The sequence below is a fragment of the Pygocentrus nattereri genome, chromosome 16 (genome assembly GCF_015220715.1).
Source record: "Pygocentrus nattereri isolate fPygNat1 chromosome 16, fPygNat1.pri, whole genome shotgun sequence".
Taxonomy (NCBI): Eukaryota; Metazoa; Chordata; class Actinopteri; order Characiformes; family Serrasalmidae; genus Pygocentrus; species Pygocentrus nattereri.
In genome coordinates this window covers 12092835-12110417 of record NC_051226.1, presented here as the reverse complement: position 1 = coordinate 12110417, position 17583 = coordinate 12092835, and the positions used below count along the sequence as shown (strand labels likewise).

The 17583-nt window shown below is 36.2% G+C and overlaps 1 protein-coding gene and 1 long non-coding RNA gene across 2 annotated transcripts; one reads left to right on the top strand and one right to left on the bottom strand.

Moving 5' to 3' along the window:
• Positions 1–341: 341 nt before the first annotated feature.
• On the top strand, positions 342–7224 carry LOC108436869. Its single transcript, XM_017713594.2, has 6 exons — positions 342–476; positions 1888–2232; positions 4338–4427; positions 4937–5023; positions 6131–6164; positions 6536–7224. Exons 1-6 carry the CDS (start codon positions 431–433, stop codon positions 6549–6551), a joined length of 618 nt encoding a protein of 205 aa, XP_017569083.1. The 5' UTR covers positions 342–430; the 3' UTR covers positions 6552–7224.
• A 2898-nt stretch (positions 7225–10122) lies between these two features.
• Positions 10123–12856, bottom strand: LOC108436864. The gene is made up of 3 exons (XR_001858560.2): positions 12680–12856; positions 12509–12542; positions 10123–10175 (listed from the first exon to the last, which is right to left on the bottom strand). It is a non-coding gene; the product is annotated as an uncharacterized LOC108436864 (long non-coding RNA).
• Positions 12857–17583: the final 4727 nt, after the last annotated feature.

Below are 17583 nucleotides of genomic sequence, written 5' to 3'. Positions count from 1 at the left end.
AGTTCTTGCGAAAGGTCCTAATAAAAAGCCTGTGTCAGAGTCATGACATGGTCTTAAACCACAGAGTTGTTCACACCTTTATGCTGTTAAATGTGCACAGATTCTGTTGTTACCTAAGAACAAATCCTGAATAAAACATTGGTGAACGTCAGTGTTCTTTGTGAAAACTGTGTAAGTTGGTTTTAAGAAGAAATTTCATCTTAAGCACAGTTGGTGAATGAGGCCTGTTGTTCTTGTACATTGTGGATGTGTATGTGTGTGCGCATGTGTGCCTGTGCTTTGACTCTCTCTCTGATAGGCTCAGTGAATGGCTGGGCCTGACAGCCTCCAGTTCCTCCTTGTTATATGACAGAAGAAGAAGAAGGACAGGCACAAACAGTAAAGCGCTCATACACGCGCAGAGTGGTGTCAACAAAGCAAACAGCCGAACATGACTCTCAGTCGTGTCTGGACATTCCTGGGCCTTTTAGCAGCAGGTAAGTCATCTCGACTGCAGATTAAAATCAAAGACCTGTCGGAGTGAAATATGTAGAGAGCTCAGGATCAGGCCTCGGTCAGTGGACGCCCTTTACACTGTCAACAAGTGCTGTATAGAAGTGCTAAGTGGATGAACTGTTAATTACTTGATAATATCTGTTTCAGCAGATTATTGTACATATATGAAATGAAGAAAATAAGCTTTTTTCAGAATTTTGTGTTGAATAAAAAATGGATGTGGATGTATACACTAGGCCCAGCAGTGTCTGTTGCTATGGTGTGGTTAAGCATTTACACAAGCTTCATACTATATTAACTGCATAACTTTTCTGATGTGAACGTTTGTATGCAACTTCATAAATGTAGGTTTTTTGCAGTTTGTGGTTAATAAATACAGTAGTTATGTAATATAATTAGGAAAAATTCTATGTCAGCTCAACGGATGTTGTTGAAGATATGCTGAGAGGAATATATTGTTGTTTTGTTCCAAAAAATATGTATCTCTAAAATGGTAACTTTACAGTAGAAATCAAACATGTTATTTACTTTGAATGCACGTTAATGTAAAGAGAATGTTTTTCAGGTCGTTTTGGAGCGTTTCAATTGGTCCATTCACCATGAAACTTTCACACAATGTAAATGAGAGCCGCTCTGTTCAAAGAATGTAGAAAGTGGAAAGATAGAAATAATTTCATAGAAAAATGACTATTAAAAAAAGATATACATTTTATATGCTAAGTATAAGTTACTAAATGCAATTTGTCTTAGTATCTATACATTTCCTAAATATATCTCATATTTCAGACACATTGACACAGGCGTTTTGATGAATGCAAGAAAAGTGTGAGCATATATCCGGCTGTTTTCAAACTTTTAAAAGTATAAATATTTTTTATTATTTAAATTCCATCCAACTGTCTTACTGACTATGGGCTCATTTCTGTTTTAAATTAAAAATATTTCAATGCAGATGATGTCCGCACCATTTCCTCACTGGAAAAAACACCTATATGGGTTTATCACTGCATATGTCTCAACGAGGGTTTAGCATTTTGCCTCAGACAGACTAGAAGGAAAAAGGAAAAACAATTTTGCAATAAGGTGATGGTGTGAAATGAGCATTTTTTTCTAAAACAGCCCTTCGAACACTCTGGCATTTGCTATTTCTGTTCTTACAAAACAACACTCTTTTTTTGTTCTTTTCTCCTCTCCTTTCTTTCCAGTCTGATGCTTTGTCCTGTTACATAATTGTTCCACCAAAGACAGAGCGTACACTTTCTCTGTGCTGCAGTGTTATCATTGTATGATGTATATAATGTTCTATGGATAATCAGATTTAGTTTACATGGTCTGATCCATGGTCTGATGTATAAGGCTCTGCTCACTATGTCGTCCTGGTTCATCCCACAGCGTCTGCAGTGACCATTCTCTATCCCGGTCTTGGCGGCTCAGAGTCCCTGACCTGTGAGTGCCCGGACCACCAGTGTCAGAAGGTGTACTGGTACCGTTTCCTCCAGGAAACCGAAAAGCTCCAGTTCCTCGTGTTTGGTAACAGCGCGAACAGTGTGAAGCATGCAGAGGGCATCGACGGAACCCGCTTCAAGGTGTCTGCAAATGAGGGGTCCAAGATGACGTATTCACTGCGCATCACCGGCCTGCAGAAGAACGAGACGGGCTTCTATTCCTGCATGTTTAACAGTCCAAAGCATGAGCAGAAGAGCCAGATGCCAGCTGGATACTACATCAGGCCTGGAGGTGCCAAAAGCACTTTCTCTGCTCCTCTGTCTCTCCCTCTCTCGCTCACAAGCTCCCTCAGTTATCATCATTAGCTCATACTGAGGACTATAAATTGGACCAAATCTCCTGAAGTGAAATCTTTGCCTGCACAATGAAGCTGAAGCACTTCAGCTTTTTTCTCTAGTTAGATTGTTGTTTTTCACTTTTACCATCTTGTAAAACTGGTTGACCTAAGTACTGACCTCTCCTTGGCTTATCATTTATCATCATCATCATCATCATTGTCCCTTATTAAGACCATGTTAAGGCTGTCTGCATGGCAGTTAAGCTGACGCGCTTCAGCATTTCACTCTAATCTGGTCTCAGGACACTTTGTTTTAGTTTAGCCTTCTTTTTTATTGTCTTGGAAAATTCCTTGACCAGAGCGCTGTCCAGAGATCACTGCCTTTCCCATATCATTATCATCCCATGTTAAGGAACCTGTTAAGGCTGCCAGAACGGCAACGAAGCTGACGCAATTAAGAATTTCAGTCTACTGTAGTCTCCGAAATGTTTATTTTTAGTTTGGTTTGTTCTTTTTCTGTTTTACCCTTTTGCTGACCACTCTCTCTCTAGCTCAGTTTCTTCTAGAAGTATCATCATCCCATAATAAAACCATATAGAGTCTGCTTAATGACAGAGAACCTGAAGCACATTAGCCTTCCATTCAAATGTAGTGCCAGTCATTTTTGTTTTGGTGTTGCCTTTTTTCCCAATATTGGTTGTGCTGACCTGAACTGATATTTGTGCTCACAGTTTAGTCATTAGTGGTTGCTAGAATTTGCTATAGTGGCAATAACAGCCACTGCCTTTGCACAGTTATGTTCACTAGTTTTAATATTCATCAGTTTTATGTTTATTTCAGAGCTGAAGTGCTACCTGGAGACATTCACATGTTGTCTTGACCTTTTCTGATTCACTTTTAAAACATTCAGTTCCAAACTCTAGAATATCATGTACATTTTTAGAAAGTCTTCATAAATTAGTTGCACTGAACATCTTTGAGAAACATACAGTGCATAACCATTGATGTCTAGTCGGATCTGAAGAATCTAGCTGCTCTGTTCTTAAGCCAAATAGATGGAAATGTATTTAAACCTGTTATTTTATCATTATTTTTTTACCTTTGTTTTATTTGGTTTGGCTTTTGCTACCTATTCAGTGACCACACAGACTCAGTGGGAAAAGGGAGGGAAGATCAAAGATTTCTACAGGACCGATGATTTACGCTACATATACTTTAATACAGTGTATAATCAGCAACAGTATCGCACTCTGGAAGTCCAGTTGATGCTTCTATTTTATGAAAATCTCCTCTTTTTTGATATTTCCACTCCAGTTTTTACCAGGGAATTCCAAAATAATAAATTAAATAAAACTACATAATTGAATTCTCTAGATGATGAGATTGTTTGATATGAAGTGATTCATTATAGAGAACCGTACTGACTTGGAAGTCTTTACAGTGGTGGTGATAGGATCCAGGTATCACAATGTCTGTAACCATAATGCAAATATATTTTATTTACTGTGCAAAACGTCCAAAGTTTTCCATATTATCCAATGTTTTTTTGTATGTGATTTTGATAATGATAAAATCTGAAAAAAGGAGTTTTTTTGGGGATTATTTTTGCCTTACAAGGACCTGCATATACCTCTACATTTTAACTGAAAGCCTGCTCAAAACTATCGTAAACCAATGCCTTCAGCTTCAAGGAGTGTTTTGTAAGCATTTCATACTTTTCTCACTTGGTGCTTTAAACTCGAACACCTGGTTCCTACCTGACTCTGCTTTCCTAATTCTGACTAGAAGTTTTTCTAGAAGGGTGCATTTCACATTAAATCACCTTTAATGATGCAATTTTTACCTTTTAACAGTGCAGAAAATTTGAAAAGCTGGTGAGAGTCCCTGTTTTAGAATTCATATAAAATATGTTTATTGTTTGTCTTCATTCATTCCTAAGTCTCTGTAACAATATTTGCTGTAATGCATTATAACTCAGTCTGTAATGCATTATAAACCAGGCATGTTTGTGTTTGTTATGTATGTTTGCGTTTTTAATATTTTTTTCTTTTCTTCCTAGAATCCCCGCCCACTTCATCGCCACCAATAATCAAGACTCCAAAGAAAACAAAAACTCGAGTCTGCCCATCTAACATTCAGCCAGTGAAAGGTATGGTATTGTGTGAACACTTACTGTAGACGTTTTCTGAGCATTCAGATATTCTGGAACTTTAACAGCAGTGGACGCTCTGTTTTTTGTTTTGGTCTCTTTGGAGGAGAACTTACTGGGAACTTTCTCAATGTTGCAGACAAACACTACCGTATGTTTTGAAATGATGTTTCAGTTACAGCAGTCAGCAGGCACACGTTGTCCCTCTGTTTTTACAGAAATTCAGATAATTTTATTAATCAAATACCGAAGTATACAAAACATTTACTACTTTCATGGGGATTTTCTTGGAATGTGATGACAATAGAAGTGATGTCCTCCATACCGTCTGTTGGACCTTACAAAAATAATGTCCATGTAGCTTATAAAGCAATTCTGAGAACATCCTAACGTCATTTTGTTCGCTGCGTGTTGTATATTGTGAAAATTCCTTCAAGTATTCTGATGTTATATATCTGCCATATTATCTACCATTAGTATAATGTTTGCTGTGACTGGTTCTGTTACAGGCTGTAAACCTCTGGTGCTTTGGCCAAGTGTTGGTGTTCTTCTGGTTCTGGCAGTGGTTCTGATCTCAACATTGTATTACTTCAGCAGTGAGTAAACACATACTCACAGATAGTGGTAGTGGTGCTAACAGGGCTGTTTCTTGTTATAAGCAGTTTAATCAATATCAGGAGCGTAAGAAAGTTAGTGATTGACTGACTGATTGATTGATTTGTGTTGCTGTTCATAATATTGGCAGAAAATATGAGCACACCATGACTTCACTTCCAAACAGTCATGAATACTGTCATATTACACTTGCAACTTGAACACATATTTATTGTACTTTATATTTTGTATTATTCATGTATTCTGTTGCTCCTGCATACAGATTACATGTTGTTTTATTGTCTTGACCGTAGAATGTATTACATGTAAAGAATTTAAATAGGCTTTTATTCTTGCATACAAGGTAATATAATTGACCAAATATTAAAAATGTCCCTATGTGATCAGTCCCACTTTTTGCTCTGCACATCTTTTTTTTAAACTGATACACCCAAGCAACACATTTACTAGGCACTTTTACTTTCTTAGTGCTTTTGTAAGTCTAACAGTGGCATGAGTGTCTTTTTTGCTGATACAGCTTATCATACAGTTGTATGCAAAAGTTTGGGCACCCTTGGTCAAAGTACAGGTGTTGTTGATTTTCTAAGCATAAATAAATGAATACATCCTCTACAGAGAAAACACTTGAACATGTTGAAAAAGGTCAAAACTTCTATTTATTTGCTGAGTTTAACATATTGCTAAAAAATAAAGTATAAAATGTGGCATAATCTTTGCACAGGCAATATGTTAAATTCAACAATGAAGATATTTTATGCATTAAAATGTACAGAAGTGTGTTCCCTATAGAAGGTATGTTAACTGATTTTGACTTGGTAATTTGACCAAGGGCACTCAAACCTTTGCGCATGACTGTGCCTGTAGTATTTAAATAATGATGTGACATATAACAGCTGTGTTACAGTCTTTACATCAAAGGTTATTCCAGTGTTCCTTGTGCTGACAGCGATTCAGATCTAAACTCTCATCTGTTGCTATTATTTATACGAAGGTGTAGGATATATTACTCAATGCATATAACAGGTAAAGCTTCCTGTGTCCTTTTTCTCATTATTAACTTCATTGTGTTTGTGTCTGTTGGGAAACAGGACTACCAAAGAAGTGCCGACATCACTTCACCAAGTGAGTTATGATTTATGTAACGAAAATGTTTGTTACGATTAGGATTTATAGTGATGTTGTTTGGTGTTAGATGAATGTGCTGTTAATATATTCCATTCAAACCCATCGCTCAGTCACTCATTGGTGTTTTGAACGTGCTTTTGTGGAAAATAGAAAATAGAAACAGCTTATAAAGTCCATTTGGTCTGCTAAAGTAGGATCCCTGAGCAATTAATGTTCCATATTTTCCATGATTCCAGTTTAAATAACTGTAATAACTTAATTATTAATAATAGTTTCTGTTTCCTACAGATTTCACTAGTAATGTCATGTAATGTACCTGCATTTGTCTCAGTACTGATAAACTGTCCTCTGTTTTGATCGAAACACAGAAAGATGCAGCTGTGATGAGATGGCTCTTATGTTCAGCCAGCCATGAAGCGCCGTTTGTGACCGTCTCCACAATCACTCTCCACTAATCAAGTTTGTAGACTTAGTTCTGAACGTAGATGTTTAACATTGAAAGCTTGTAATTCATCTATAAAATAATTTACACACCCTTTTTGGCATGTCTACAGATCCTCTTATGCTCTACAATTATGGTCAACAAGTCAGGCGTAAGTCAGGATAACTGCCTTTGCACAAATCTAAACTACTTCACTTTCAGTGTCAAAACATCAGTACTGAACATTTCGTTTGGTCTTCATAACATTTACTGTACTCCTTTACATCATGTAAAAATTAACATTTACGTTTCAAAGAAAGACAAAGTGATTAGTGATTAATTGCCAAACTTGAATGAGCTTCCACTGACAAACATGCACAAAAACATAGTTAACAGAGAACTTTGATCAAAACAGGTAAAGTTTAAAACTCATTTCTTGCTTTGGCGGCCTTTTAGTCCTGACTCTTGAATTTCCTTTTTTTGTTCGACTTTGTGTAAATGTGCTTAATAAATTAGAGAAATGCCAGTCTAGTGTGAAACATATCTGCGTTAGGAATTTTCCTTTAAGAAGCAGCTCATGTAAATGAATGTATAAATTCTGTGTTACAGTATGTCACAATTAAATGCATATCCTGATCTTATGTTTGTATTTCATTGTTAAATAAATGATGTTCCTGTGTTTGAAAGGACACAACTTGCATGTATTTATATCCACATATGTTTTGAGCGGGAATATATGGTATTAGTTTCATTCTGTCTCCCTCTGTTACAAATATGAGGGTGTGTTGGTTTGAATGTTTGACTGTTAGCAGGAGTTTCCCTCTCTGGGGGTGTCTGTTTTCCCTTTTGTGAAGGTGTGTGCGTTACTACTGATTGATATTGCTCTGTTTCTGATACGTACATAGAAAACTTAGTTATGTGTGTACTGTAAGAATGTATGTATTTGTGTAGTGCAATACTATTGTAGCAATAACATAATTCTAAAGACATTAGCCCTGAACTACCATACTAGGCATGACTTGTAAAGTACAAGTGTGTAGCGTAATATCACTCAAACAGTAGCATTGCTCCTGAGAATTTGACCCCCAGTTTCTATTCTAGGCCTGATTTTATAGTTAAGTTATATAGAACAAGACTGTATCAGAAAGAAGGTTTTTGTACTGTCAGGTTTTAGGTACAAACAATGTAAGTGTACCCCCTAAAGTAAAACACAGGCCTTAAAGTCCAATTGCACTTCATTCACCTTCCCCGTGTATTTATATGTTTTCATAAGTTAACGTTTTCAAGTACTAAAAGCCTGGAGTTAGGATAGTATATATTGTTGATGCACTGGATAGTTGAAATGGAAAATAATACATATGCATACATAATTGCAATGGAATATGGTATAGTCACATTCTCTAACCTAAGGTACTGAAGATATACCCTAGAGGGTATCACCTAAGTGACTTTGTACCTCAACAATAGCATGATTTCTGAGAATTTGGCCTTTAGTTAAATTTCTTACACACAATTTCATTTTTTTGTAAAACACTATTTTATAGAACAATAATATTAAGACAAAAGCATCATTTCAGAGAATTTGGACCCAAATGACAACTCTAGTCACAATAGTAAAGTAAAATTTTATTACATTGTACAATAGAATTGTAACAATAGCATATTTAACTCACTATACAATATTTTATAGTAAAATACATCAGTAAGTACAATACTACTGTAACAGGAGCATCAATTTAGAAAATTTGAACAAACCCTCTGCGCGTACAGATACACAGCTGTTCACTGCAATACTTTTGTCATGAACAAACCCTTTCCTGTGCAGAGAGAGAGAGCAGAGAGAACTCTATCTCTCTCTCATCGCTCGCTGAGCTTTGAGCTCTCCATCTCTGAGCTGAAACAAAAAGACCACAGAGAAACCACAGAGTCGGCCGCAGCTACAGCGTCACAGGCACAGCGCTGTCACACTTCCATTACACTCAGTACCGTCACTGCTGTAATGCTTACACTATACAGGCTAAAGATCAGGAGCCAGTCAACATTACTGGAAACTATGTATTAGCAAAAATAGGGGTGTGCAAAAACACAGTGTCATCAAACGAAGATATTTTCAAGATAATATGTATCACCATATTTATTTATTTAGTTCTTCTGAGGTTTGAAGAGTTGGTGCAGACAGATTGCATATGTATACTCTTTTTAAAGATGGTTCTTCAAGAATTTTTCAGTAAAGGCAGCAAATGAATTCTATATAGGACCATGTCATGCTCAAATGCTTCTTTGCATGGTGAAATGTTTTTTCAGATTGACAGAGAATGTGCTGTATATAGTTGTTTTTTTAAAAATGGTTCTATATAGCACCAAAAAGGTTCTTCCATTCCTAGGGTGTCAAGTCAAGTCAAATCGAGTCAAGTCATTTCAGCTTTATACAAGTACACAGGGAAATTAAACACAGGACCAACACAGGAACACAAGTGTGAGACAATACAATAAACACACTGCAGACAATACAGTAAATTATATGAAAGACTTACAATAAATACAAAACAGAACACAGGCAGTACACGGTACTGAGAGTTTGAGCAACCAGAGCAACAGTATACAGTATTCGGTTGAGTATTCTGGCAGCTAACATTGGTAAAGTAAAATGTGCAAAAATGCAAGTATTCAGATCTACAGTCATGTCAAATTAAGTGTTTGTAACTATATTTAAATACAATGTTCCATAATTTGGAACTGCAAGAAGTGAGGAGTGAGTTAGTCCCATATTGTTATGTATGTGTGTGTGTGTGTGTGTGTGTGTGTGTGTGTGTGTGTGTGTGTGTGTGTGTGTGTGTGTGCCTGTGGGTCTGTGTGGGTGTTATGTATATGTGTGTGTGTGTGTGTGTGGGTCCGTGGGAGTTGAGGAATCTGATGGCTTGTGGAAAGAATCTCTTGCACATTCTGCTCAAGCTTGTAACAATAGAAGAACCCTTTATGGGGCTACCTAGAACCAATTCAAGTTCAGGCTTTCAGACAGTTATTGTCCAGGCTCATCAACATTATGACAGTTATTACATTGAACAATTAAATGGGATGCATAAGAAGAAAGAGAAACAATACAACCATAACATTCCATTTCCAGTCAAAATAACCAAGTACAAGTTATTAATTTTTCAAAAAAGCAGGAAACATATTTCACAGACAAGAACACAGAACACTCAACTCTAAGTATATGCAATCTTTCAGTGTTTAATTTGTCCACCTACTGTGCCTTCAACGTCCATCCAATCTTAAAAACATCCATTGTGAGAAGACACCTCAGTGCTATGGGTCTGAAAGAGTTTTCTATTAAATATATATTTTCTATTCCTATGACGCTGGTATGTGAATAACTTGTAAGTAATAATCGTTATGACTATAAATTAATTAAATAAAGGTTGGTCTCTTTGCACATTACAGCATAACATGAAAACAGAGGGAAAAGAAAACATATTCAATTAATTGTATTTATAGCAGTTTGACAACATTTTCCTAAATCAACTTTCCAGAAATGCCGTTCCAAATCCCAAATGAGGATGCTGTAAGTGAAGGTGCTGGAAAAACTCCTAAAGAAAGAACAAATACAGTCAGGAACCAAGACTGAAATCTCCTAAAAGAGTATAAACAACACCCAAACCATAGAAAGCAACCATCTGCTTCTGGACTGCCCTGAAGAGAAGTTATGAAAAGTGAGAAAGTTTACAAGACACACTCAGATTACACAGAGGAGTGTTCAGTATTCATGTCCTCCCCACAGTCATTATATTGGACATTTTTATTCAATGCTGACATTTTTATAGTGTGCATATGAGGAGGTGAAGGAGAAATTACTCTTCTGCTAATCCTAGATGGCATGTGAGGTCCAACAAGCATGGCAGTCATTTAAAACGACACTGAACTACCTTTACTTGGTTAGATCACTGTAAATTATTAAAAGAGAGCTTTGAAAAAAATCTTTAAAAAAAACAGACATAAACCACAATGGATTGTTAATTTGCTAATTTGTGTTTATTATATATGTATTTTTTAACAAATAATCATGTTTTGCCTCTATTAATAGCTTTACATATTATTATTATCCAAAAAAACCCACAAAAATCTTTTTAACTTTTAATGTAAGTCAATGTAAAGAGATTTTATTCCAAGCAATTTTGGAGAATTTCTATTGATCCATTCATCATGACTTTTTCACAATATGAAGGAGAACTGCTGTATTCAAATGATGTAGAAAAAGCAACCGCAACAATCTACTTTTTATCATTTGTATTAATGTATAATAAATTAATGCAATAATAACAGCATGTTTATCATTGTTAATAAAGAACTCTCAAACTGCAACTCTCACAATTGAAAACATTAGAAATAAACTGCTTATTGTGATTTACAGTATGTAATATTGACATGCCCATGACAAATATCTCATGTTTGGAGTTAATTTTAAGATGGCTTTGTCAGAAATATACTGAAATAGTTCACAGTCATACTAAAGGTGTTTATCTGTAGCAGGATATGAAATTTTATACTAAAAATATGTTGGTCACCTATAAAATATAAAAAACACATGTAGAGTTCTGTTCAGCTTTTAGCTGAAATGAAACAACCTAAGAAACACTAACACGTGTAATATTACAAAATAGAAAGTATATTGAAAGGTTTGTCCTTCCTGTGAAGTTGAATAATTGACTTCAACATTTGTGTACTTTATCGGTCAGCCAGCTTTAAGGCATTTCTCCAGTGCCCACACAGTCTGTGATCATATCTGACATTGATTGTATGTGAACTGTGTGTCTTGATTTATATTCTCATGTGATAAGAACTGGTACTGATTTCATCCAGTATCTGGACGAATATATTTTGATATAACATTAAATAGACAGAATCCTCCCATTGGGTGCGCACTGACAATTGGAATATCAGCATAAGCCAATCATTTATTACTTATTTGTCCAATGATAATTTCTTCAAATTGTCACAGCTGTGCTGCAGTGCCATAAATAAGATATTAATGGGTCTCCCATGTGACAATGACCCTGAATAAATTTTAAAAATAGCAATGCAATTTGCTTATTTAAGTGCTCTAATGCAGGATCATTGTTGAATTATATTATTATTATCATACATACACAAGAAGCACTGAAAGAATAAATACAGAGAGAAACCGAGACTGAAAATCTCCCAAAAAGAGCCTAAACAATACCCAAACCATTAGACATTTTTTATTCAATGCTGCCATTTTTAGTGTGTGAATGAGGAGTAAAAAGGATTTTAAAACACAAGAGTCGAGGATGTAAGGCTGCTAAAATAATGTCATAAGGGCTCCAATAAAGACGTTGTGCTACAGGCCCTTGTGCGATTACCCCGCCTACCCTACCAGTTACTTCACTAATGTGGTGGATCAGTCCTGAAAGCTTAAATACACGAACTTTAAGTGAAATTCAATAATCAGTGATAAATAATCATTGAGGATTAAATGGTTCACTGAAATATCAGATGTACAGAATTTTCCTTGTTACTCAAAACCCAATCAGACTCCAGTAGCTCCAGTGTAAAACTAAGGAAACAAACTTTACGCACCAAACTACACTTTAGGTAAAATCAAAAAAGTTTCATTTTCCAGTGAATCAGCCACTTAAATACAGCCATATGGAGTAAATCCATAAAGCTTATAGTGGTCTTCATCACAGGTAAAAGACACACTTGACAACGATTACAATAAAAGCCAGAGGAGGAAATAGTTAGTTTAAACCACTGCAGCACAAGGGGGAGCATGAATTTCCAAACATTTCATGTGAACATGAAAACATTTTCCTTTATGTGAGCACCTGTAAGAGAAAACAATGTGCCTCTCCATCCTCCCATTTACTTAGATCAGCTCACAGTAAAGCTTATTAGTACTTACATCGACTAGCCGTGCAGCCAGCAGTCCACTCAGCCTGCAGCAGACACAATAGACCATGTGTGAATCAAAAAACGTCCTATTCCAGCTGACTTACTGTCATAATGCTAACACTGTCTTCACTCTAACGGCAGCAGAGTCGATTCTCTCTCTGTAGGACCCTGTGTTACTCACCCGTTGTTGTCGTCTTGTTTTGTGGTGCACCAGGGAATGAGCTGGAGTCTCGCTCTTCAAGGAATGCCCAGGTAATCCCCATTCCCCCTTCTCTCTCTTTCTCACAAACCCACACAGATATGTACATGTATGACTGTTACATGTAGGAACCCTTTATTTCTCACTTCTGTCTCTTTCAGTGAGTCAGACAGGGATCCCCAGGTATAACATCAGAGCAGAGTGAGAAAGTACCAAAAGTGAGACAGTGACTCAAATCTACATGGGGCAATGGAAACCGAGGGTGGACCACCAGTTATGAGCTATTTCTTTATCTGACACCCACCCAACACTTTCAAGAGAAACAGAGAAACAAGAGAATCCCCCTTTCAGATGAACAGAAAACATAACACTAGATTTAAGGTGTTGATTAAAGCTGACAGCGTAGGCTTGTCTATGTAACCATTAACAAAAAGAGAAACGAATCAGAAAAAACACTGCACTTGGTGGTTGGATCTCTAAAAAAAAAGGTGAGAAAATGGCAGACTAAATTTAAGGTGCTGACAGAGTAGATCTGTGAATGTAACCATTCAGCTGTTGTGTGAACCCTTTAAAGACTAAACAGAGAAGCTGGACATTTCTGGATTATTTTAAATGTAAAGTACTGATACAGATAAAAATAAAGATAAAGCCAGAGAGGCCAGGTTGAGATGGTTTGGAAATGTGTTGAGGAGGAATAGTGGATATATTGGGCAAAGAATGTTGGAGATGGAGCTGCTGGGTAGAAGGAGAAGAGGTAGATCTCAGAGAAGGTTTATGGATGGAGTGAAGGTGGACATGGAGATGGTTGGTGTAAAAGTAGAGGAGGCAAAGGATAGGGCAGATGATCCACTGTGGCGACCCCTAAAGGGAGCAGCCGAAAGAAGAAGAAGAAGTAAAGTACTGATACAGTACACTGTCTACAAGTGTTTTTATCTGATTACTATCTGATTTAGCACCAAGTCGTCTTTTCAGTAATACTAGTTGTTTAAATGTTAAATGTTCAGTACAAAAATAATATAAAAAAAAAAACAAAAAACACAAAAACAGATTGGAGCCCATCCCAGCAGTGATTGGGTGGAAGGCAGGACAGGTCCGCAATCAATGGAACCAGATTTTTTCCAAGCAATTTTGGGCCATTTCTTTTGGTCCATTTATCATGTAATTTATACATAATGTAAAGAGCGACAGGTATTTTCAAATTCTGCCAAAAAACTAAACAACAAAAATGTATATAAAAATGGAAATTAATCCACCTTTAGTGTTTCCTTTTACACATTACACAGCTGTTTCTTTTAAAAAAACTTGTTATATGCAAAATAGATACAAATGGATACACAACATGAAGTTGGAAAGGAAACTTCATACACATCTGCAAACATTTTGCTCAGCACTGTCAACAAAAAAGTGTAGAAAAAATAGCTGTGGAACTCCAGGCTGCGTCAAGATACCTTGAAAGTTACAGTTTTTCCATACTGATCCTCTCCTCCATGATACAGAAACTAATATCATCAGCTGGCAGTTAGGGAACCAGCCTTGTGACTAGAAGGTCACTGGTTTGATCTCCTGAACTGACAGGACATGACTGAACTGCCCTTGACCAAGGCACCTTACCCCCAACTGATCCGTGGGCGTGTGCTGTGTGTGCATTCACTAGTGTGTATGTTAGTGTTTCACTACACAGATGAGTTAAATGTAGAGGTGAATTTCCCCGTTGTGGGATTAATGCAATATAACTTATTATTTATTATTATTCATGACAACATCGTACCACCCCTCCAAATACAGGAGGAGACAAGAGAAGCTACTTCAAGTGGAGGATGCACAAGTGTGTGTTACCTAGGAAGACTTTTAAAGATTTTAAAGTGACAATACTGCATGCACATCCAGACAGGATGGACAATATGGAGGAATCCAGCAGGGATTTCACAGTAATACAACACACAATACGCATATTGCCCGAAAGCTTTGCATCTCTTGTTTAACATGAGTACATCACTAGTGTAATGTTCAACCTTGAAGAGTTAACAAAAGAAATGGAAAAAGAAGACAAAAAGAAAAAACCTTCAAAAATTTCTAATTCCCTTAAAAGGAAAAACAAAGTAGGCCTGTATGTGTACCCATTATGCTAAAACATTAACATAATTAAATTATTAAGTAGTTCGAAAAATGTAAGAAATATACTGGCAGTATATTTTAAAAGAAAATTATGTTTCAAAGCAGAAATAAGTCTCTTTGGCTAAAGTAATATCTTTATTTCATTCATACATACTGCAGGGCACCTCACTGACAGTGAATTATTTTCCCATTGATGAAGTAAACTCAACACACTAGATCTAAGTAGGCCTGTGTTAGTAACCTTTAGGCTGGGGCTTTGACAAAAAAAAGAATGGTGCTTGGACCCCTAACATCAAAAAAGAATAAACACAGTGAGAAGACAGAGTAGGAATGCACATGTAACCATTAGCCATTTATCAATAAATAAACAAACAAATAAATAGATAAATAGATAAAACACTAACATAAACAATACTTGATGCTTCAACCACTGCGAAGTACCCATCTGTCTTTGTTCACCTGTGATCCTACTGCATTACCCTGAGCACTAAGCTAATGAAACTTCATTTCTCTCGTTGGTGCTGTAGGTGACCTCACTGATGTTGCGTTACTTTCCCACTGACGACGTGAACAAACTCTCCTGACGCAAGAGCCCATTGCAACACTGAAGCGCTGCAGAGGAAGAGAGAAGAGAAGAGAGTGATGTAGTGGATGAAGCTATGTGTTCTTTAAGATCCCTCACAGGATCTCTGTACGCCCACAGCACAAAGCAGACCACCTCTTCCACAAAACACTGCGAATGTGAAACTCGTCAGCAAACACGACTCTTTCCACTCTTCTGAAGAAGCTGCCCTTCATGAATGTGTTATTTAGACACTTATTCCTTTTCCACAGACCTACATAACATCAGCTTTCCACAACTGATTTAACTGCTGTGTCTCAACTGGTCACCAGTACCACCAGTCTGAGTGAACCACTGCAGTGAAAAGAAGAATGTTAATGAAAATGTTGCTTTATGCATTTATAATAGTTATTTTAAAATGTAATTTTTTAAGCAATGTGGAGATGAAGAAATTGATTGATTGCTTATTGACTTTTGAGTTCATTAGATTTGACTGACTGACTGACTGACTGACTGATTGATTGATTGATTGATTGATTGATTGCACTACCCTCTTCCTGTGTCAGTGTAGGTATGTGCACATTTTCAATTTGATTGAAAATAAATAAATACATAAAATCTAATAAATAATTAAACATACAGCCAAAATAATACCATCTTAGAGGTATTCTGATAATACATAATAAAGATCAGATTAATTTATCTGACGTTTTTTTAACAAGTTGGAACAGATAATCCTGCTGCATGGAACATTTCATGCTAGTCTAAGCTAATTTTTGTCAGCAACTAATTTTTGTCAGTTTTTGCTTTCCTACATCATTTGAACTTGGCAGCTGTACCTTGCATAGTGTGAAGATTTCATGACAAATGCAAAAAGCTTTATGATGAATAGAAATGCTTCGAAATCACTTGGTATAAAATATCTTTACACTAACTTACATTCAAATTTAAGAATGTTTTATCCTCCTTCTGTAAATTTACCATTTTGGAGATGCATGTTTTTCTTTGGACAGCGATATGTTAAGAATACAGAAAATATAGCTTTGGATTGCTTTTAGGGTAAAAGCAAGGAACTGAGGAAGAGTTGCTAATTTGCATGCCTTAGCGGTGTTGGTGCTTCCATGGCACCAAAATATTTGGGTATGCTATTCTTCTTTTGGAAATGCTCCTTTATGGTTCAGTAATGCGCTCTGTTCCTTATATTAATCCAGATCTCACACATCTCCTCTAGAGTCTTTGATTTAGTAAATGAGTAATTCAGTCCTTCCAATAGACTTGTGCAAAATTGAGCTTTCAGATTTACAAATAAGCTACGGTAAAGCTTTTCAGAGGTATTCCCAGCATAGTTACAGGTGCTAGGTTATGAAGCACCAACATTTTGCTACAGCTCTACCCTCAGGCAGAGCAGTGCTGCATAGTTAGAATATTAAAGACAGAAGTGCAACAGCTGTGAAGAAAAATAAGTAAGGACCTTTCCTTGAATTTCCTTGAATAATAAGTTTATTTTTAAGGATGCTGCAGAATTTTGATTGATTATTTTTCTACATTTGTTGCAGTTGTCCTTTACATTGTGTGAAATTTTATGATGAACAGACCAATAGAAATTCTCAAAAAATCATTGGAAATAAAGCCTCTTTGCCCTAACTTACATAAAAAAGTTTTTGCTTCTTTACTATTTTGTAAGATTTATTTTTCTCTGGACAGTGATTATATATAAGGTATGGCTATAGATTGCTCTTTTTGTATACATTCCAGTTTAGGGTAAGGTTTAAGGTAAGATCTGGTAAAGGGCCTGGAAACACTGAAGAGACCTGTGATACACATAAAGGAAAGCATATCATGGCATTTTCTCAGCATGTTGTTATATTGTCATACTCATCATTATACACCCTGTATCACTCAAATGTTTGGAACCACTGTTCACAAATCAGGAATCAGTTCTTTTAATAATAAAATCATTTTAAAATTAGTTGCAGATAACTGTTATGCTAATGTTATATTATCTGTAAAAGGAATTAAGGAATTTGATGTGTCCTGAATAATAAATGGAGCAGTAGATGATTCTAAATGACTGACAAAGTTGTATAGTATGAATGAATATATATACACTCATCAGCCCACTTTGCTAGTAAATAGTTGGACCCCCTTTTGCCTTCAGAACTGCCTTAAGTCTTCATGGCATACTTTCAACAAGGTGTTGAAAACATTC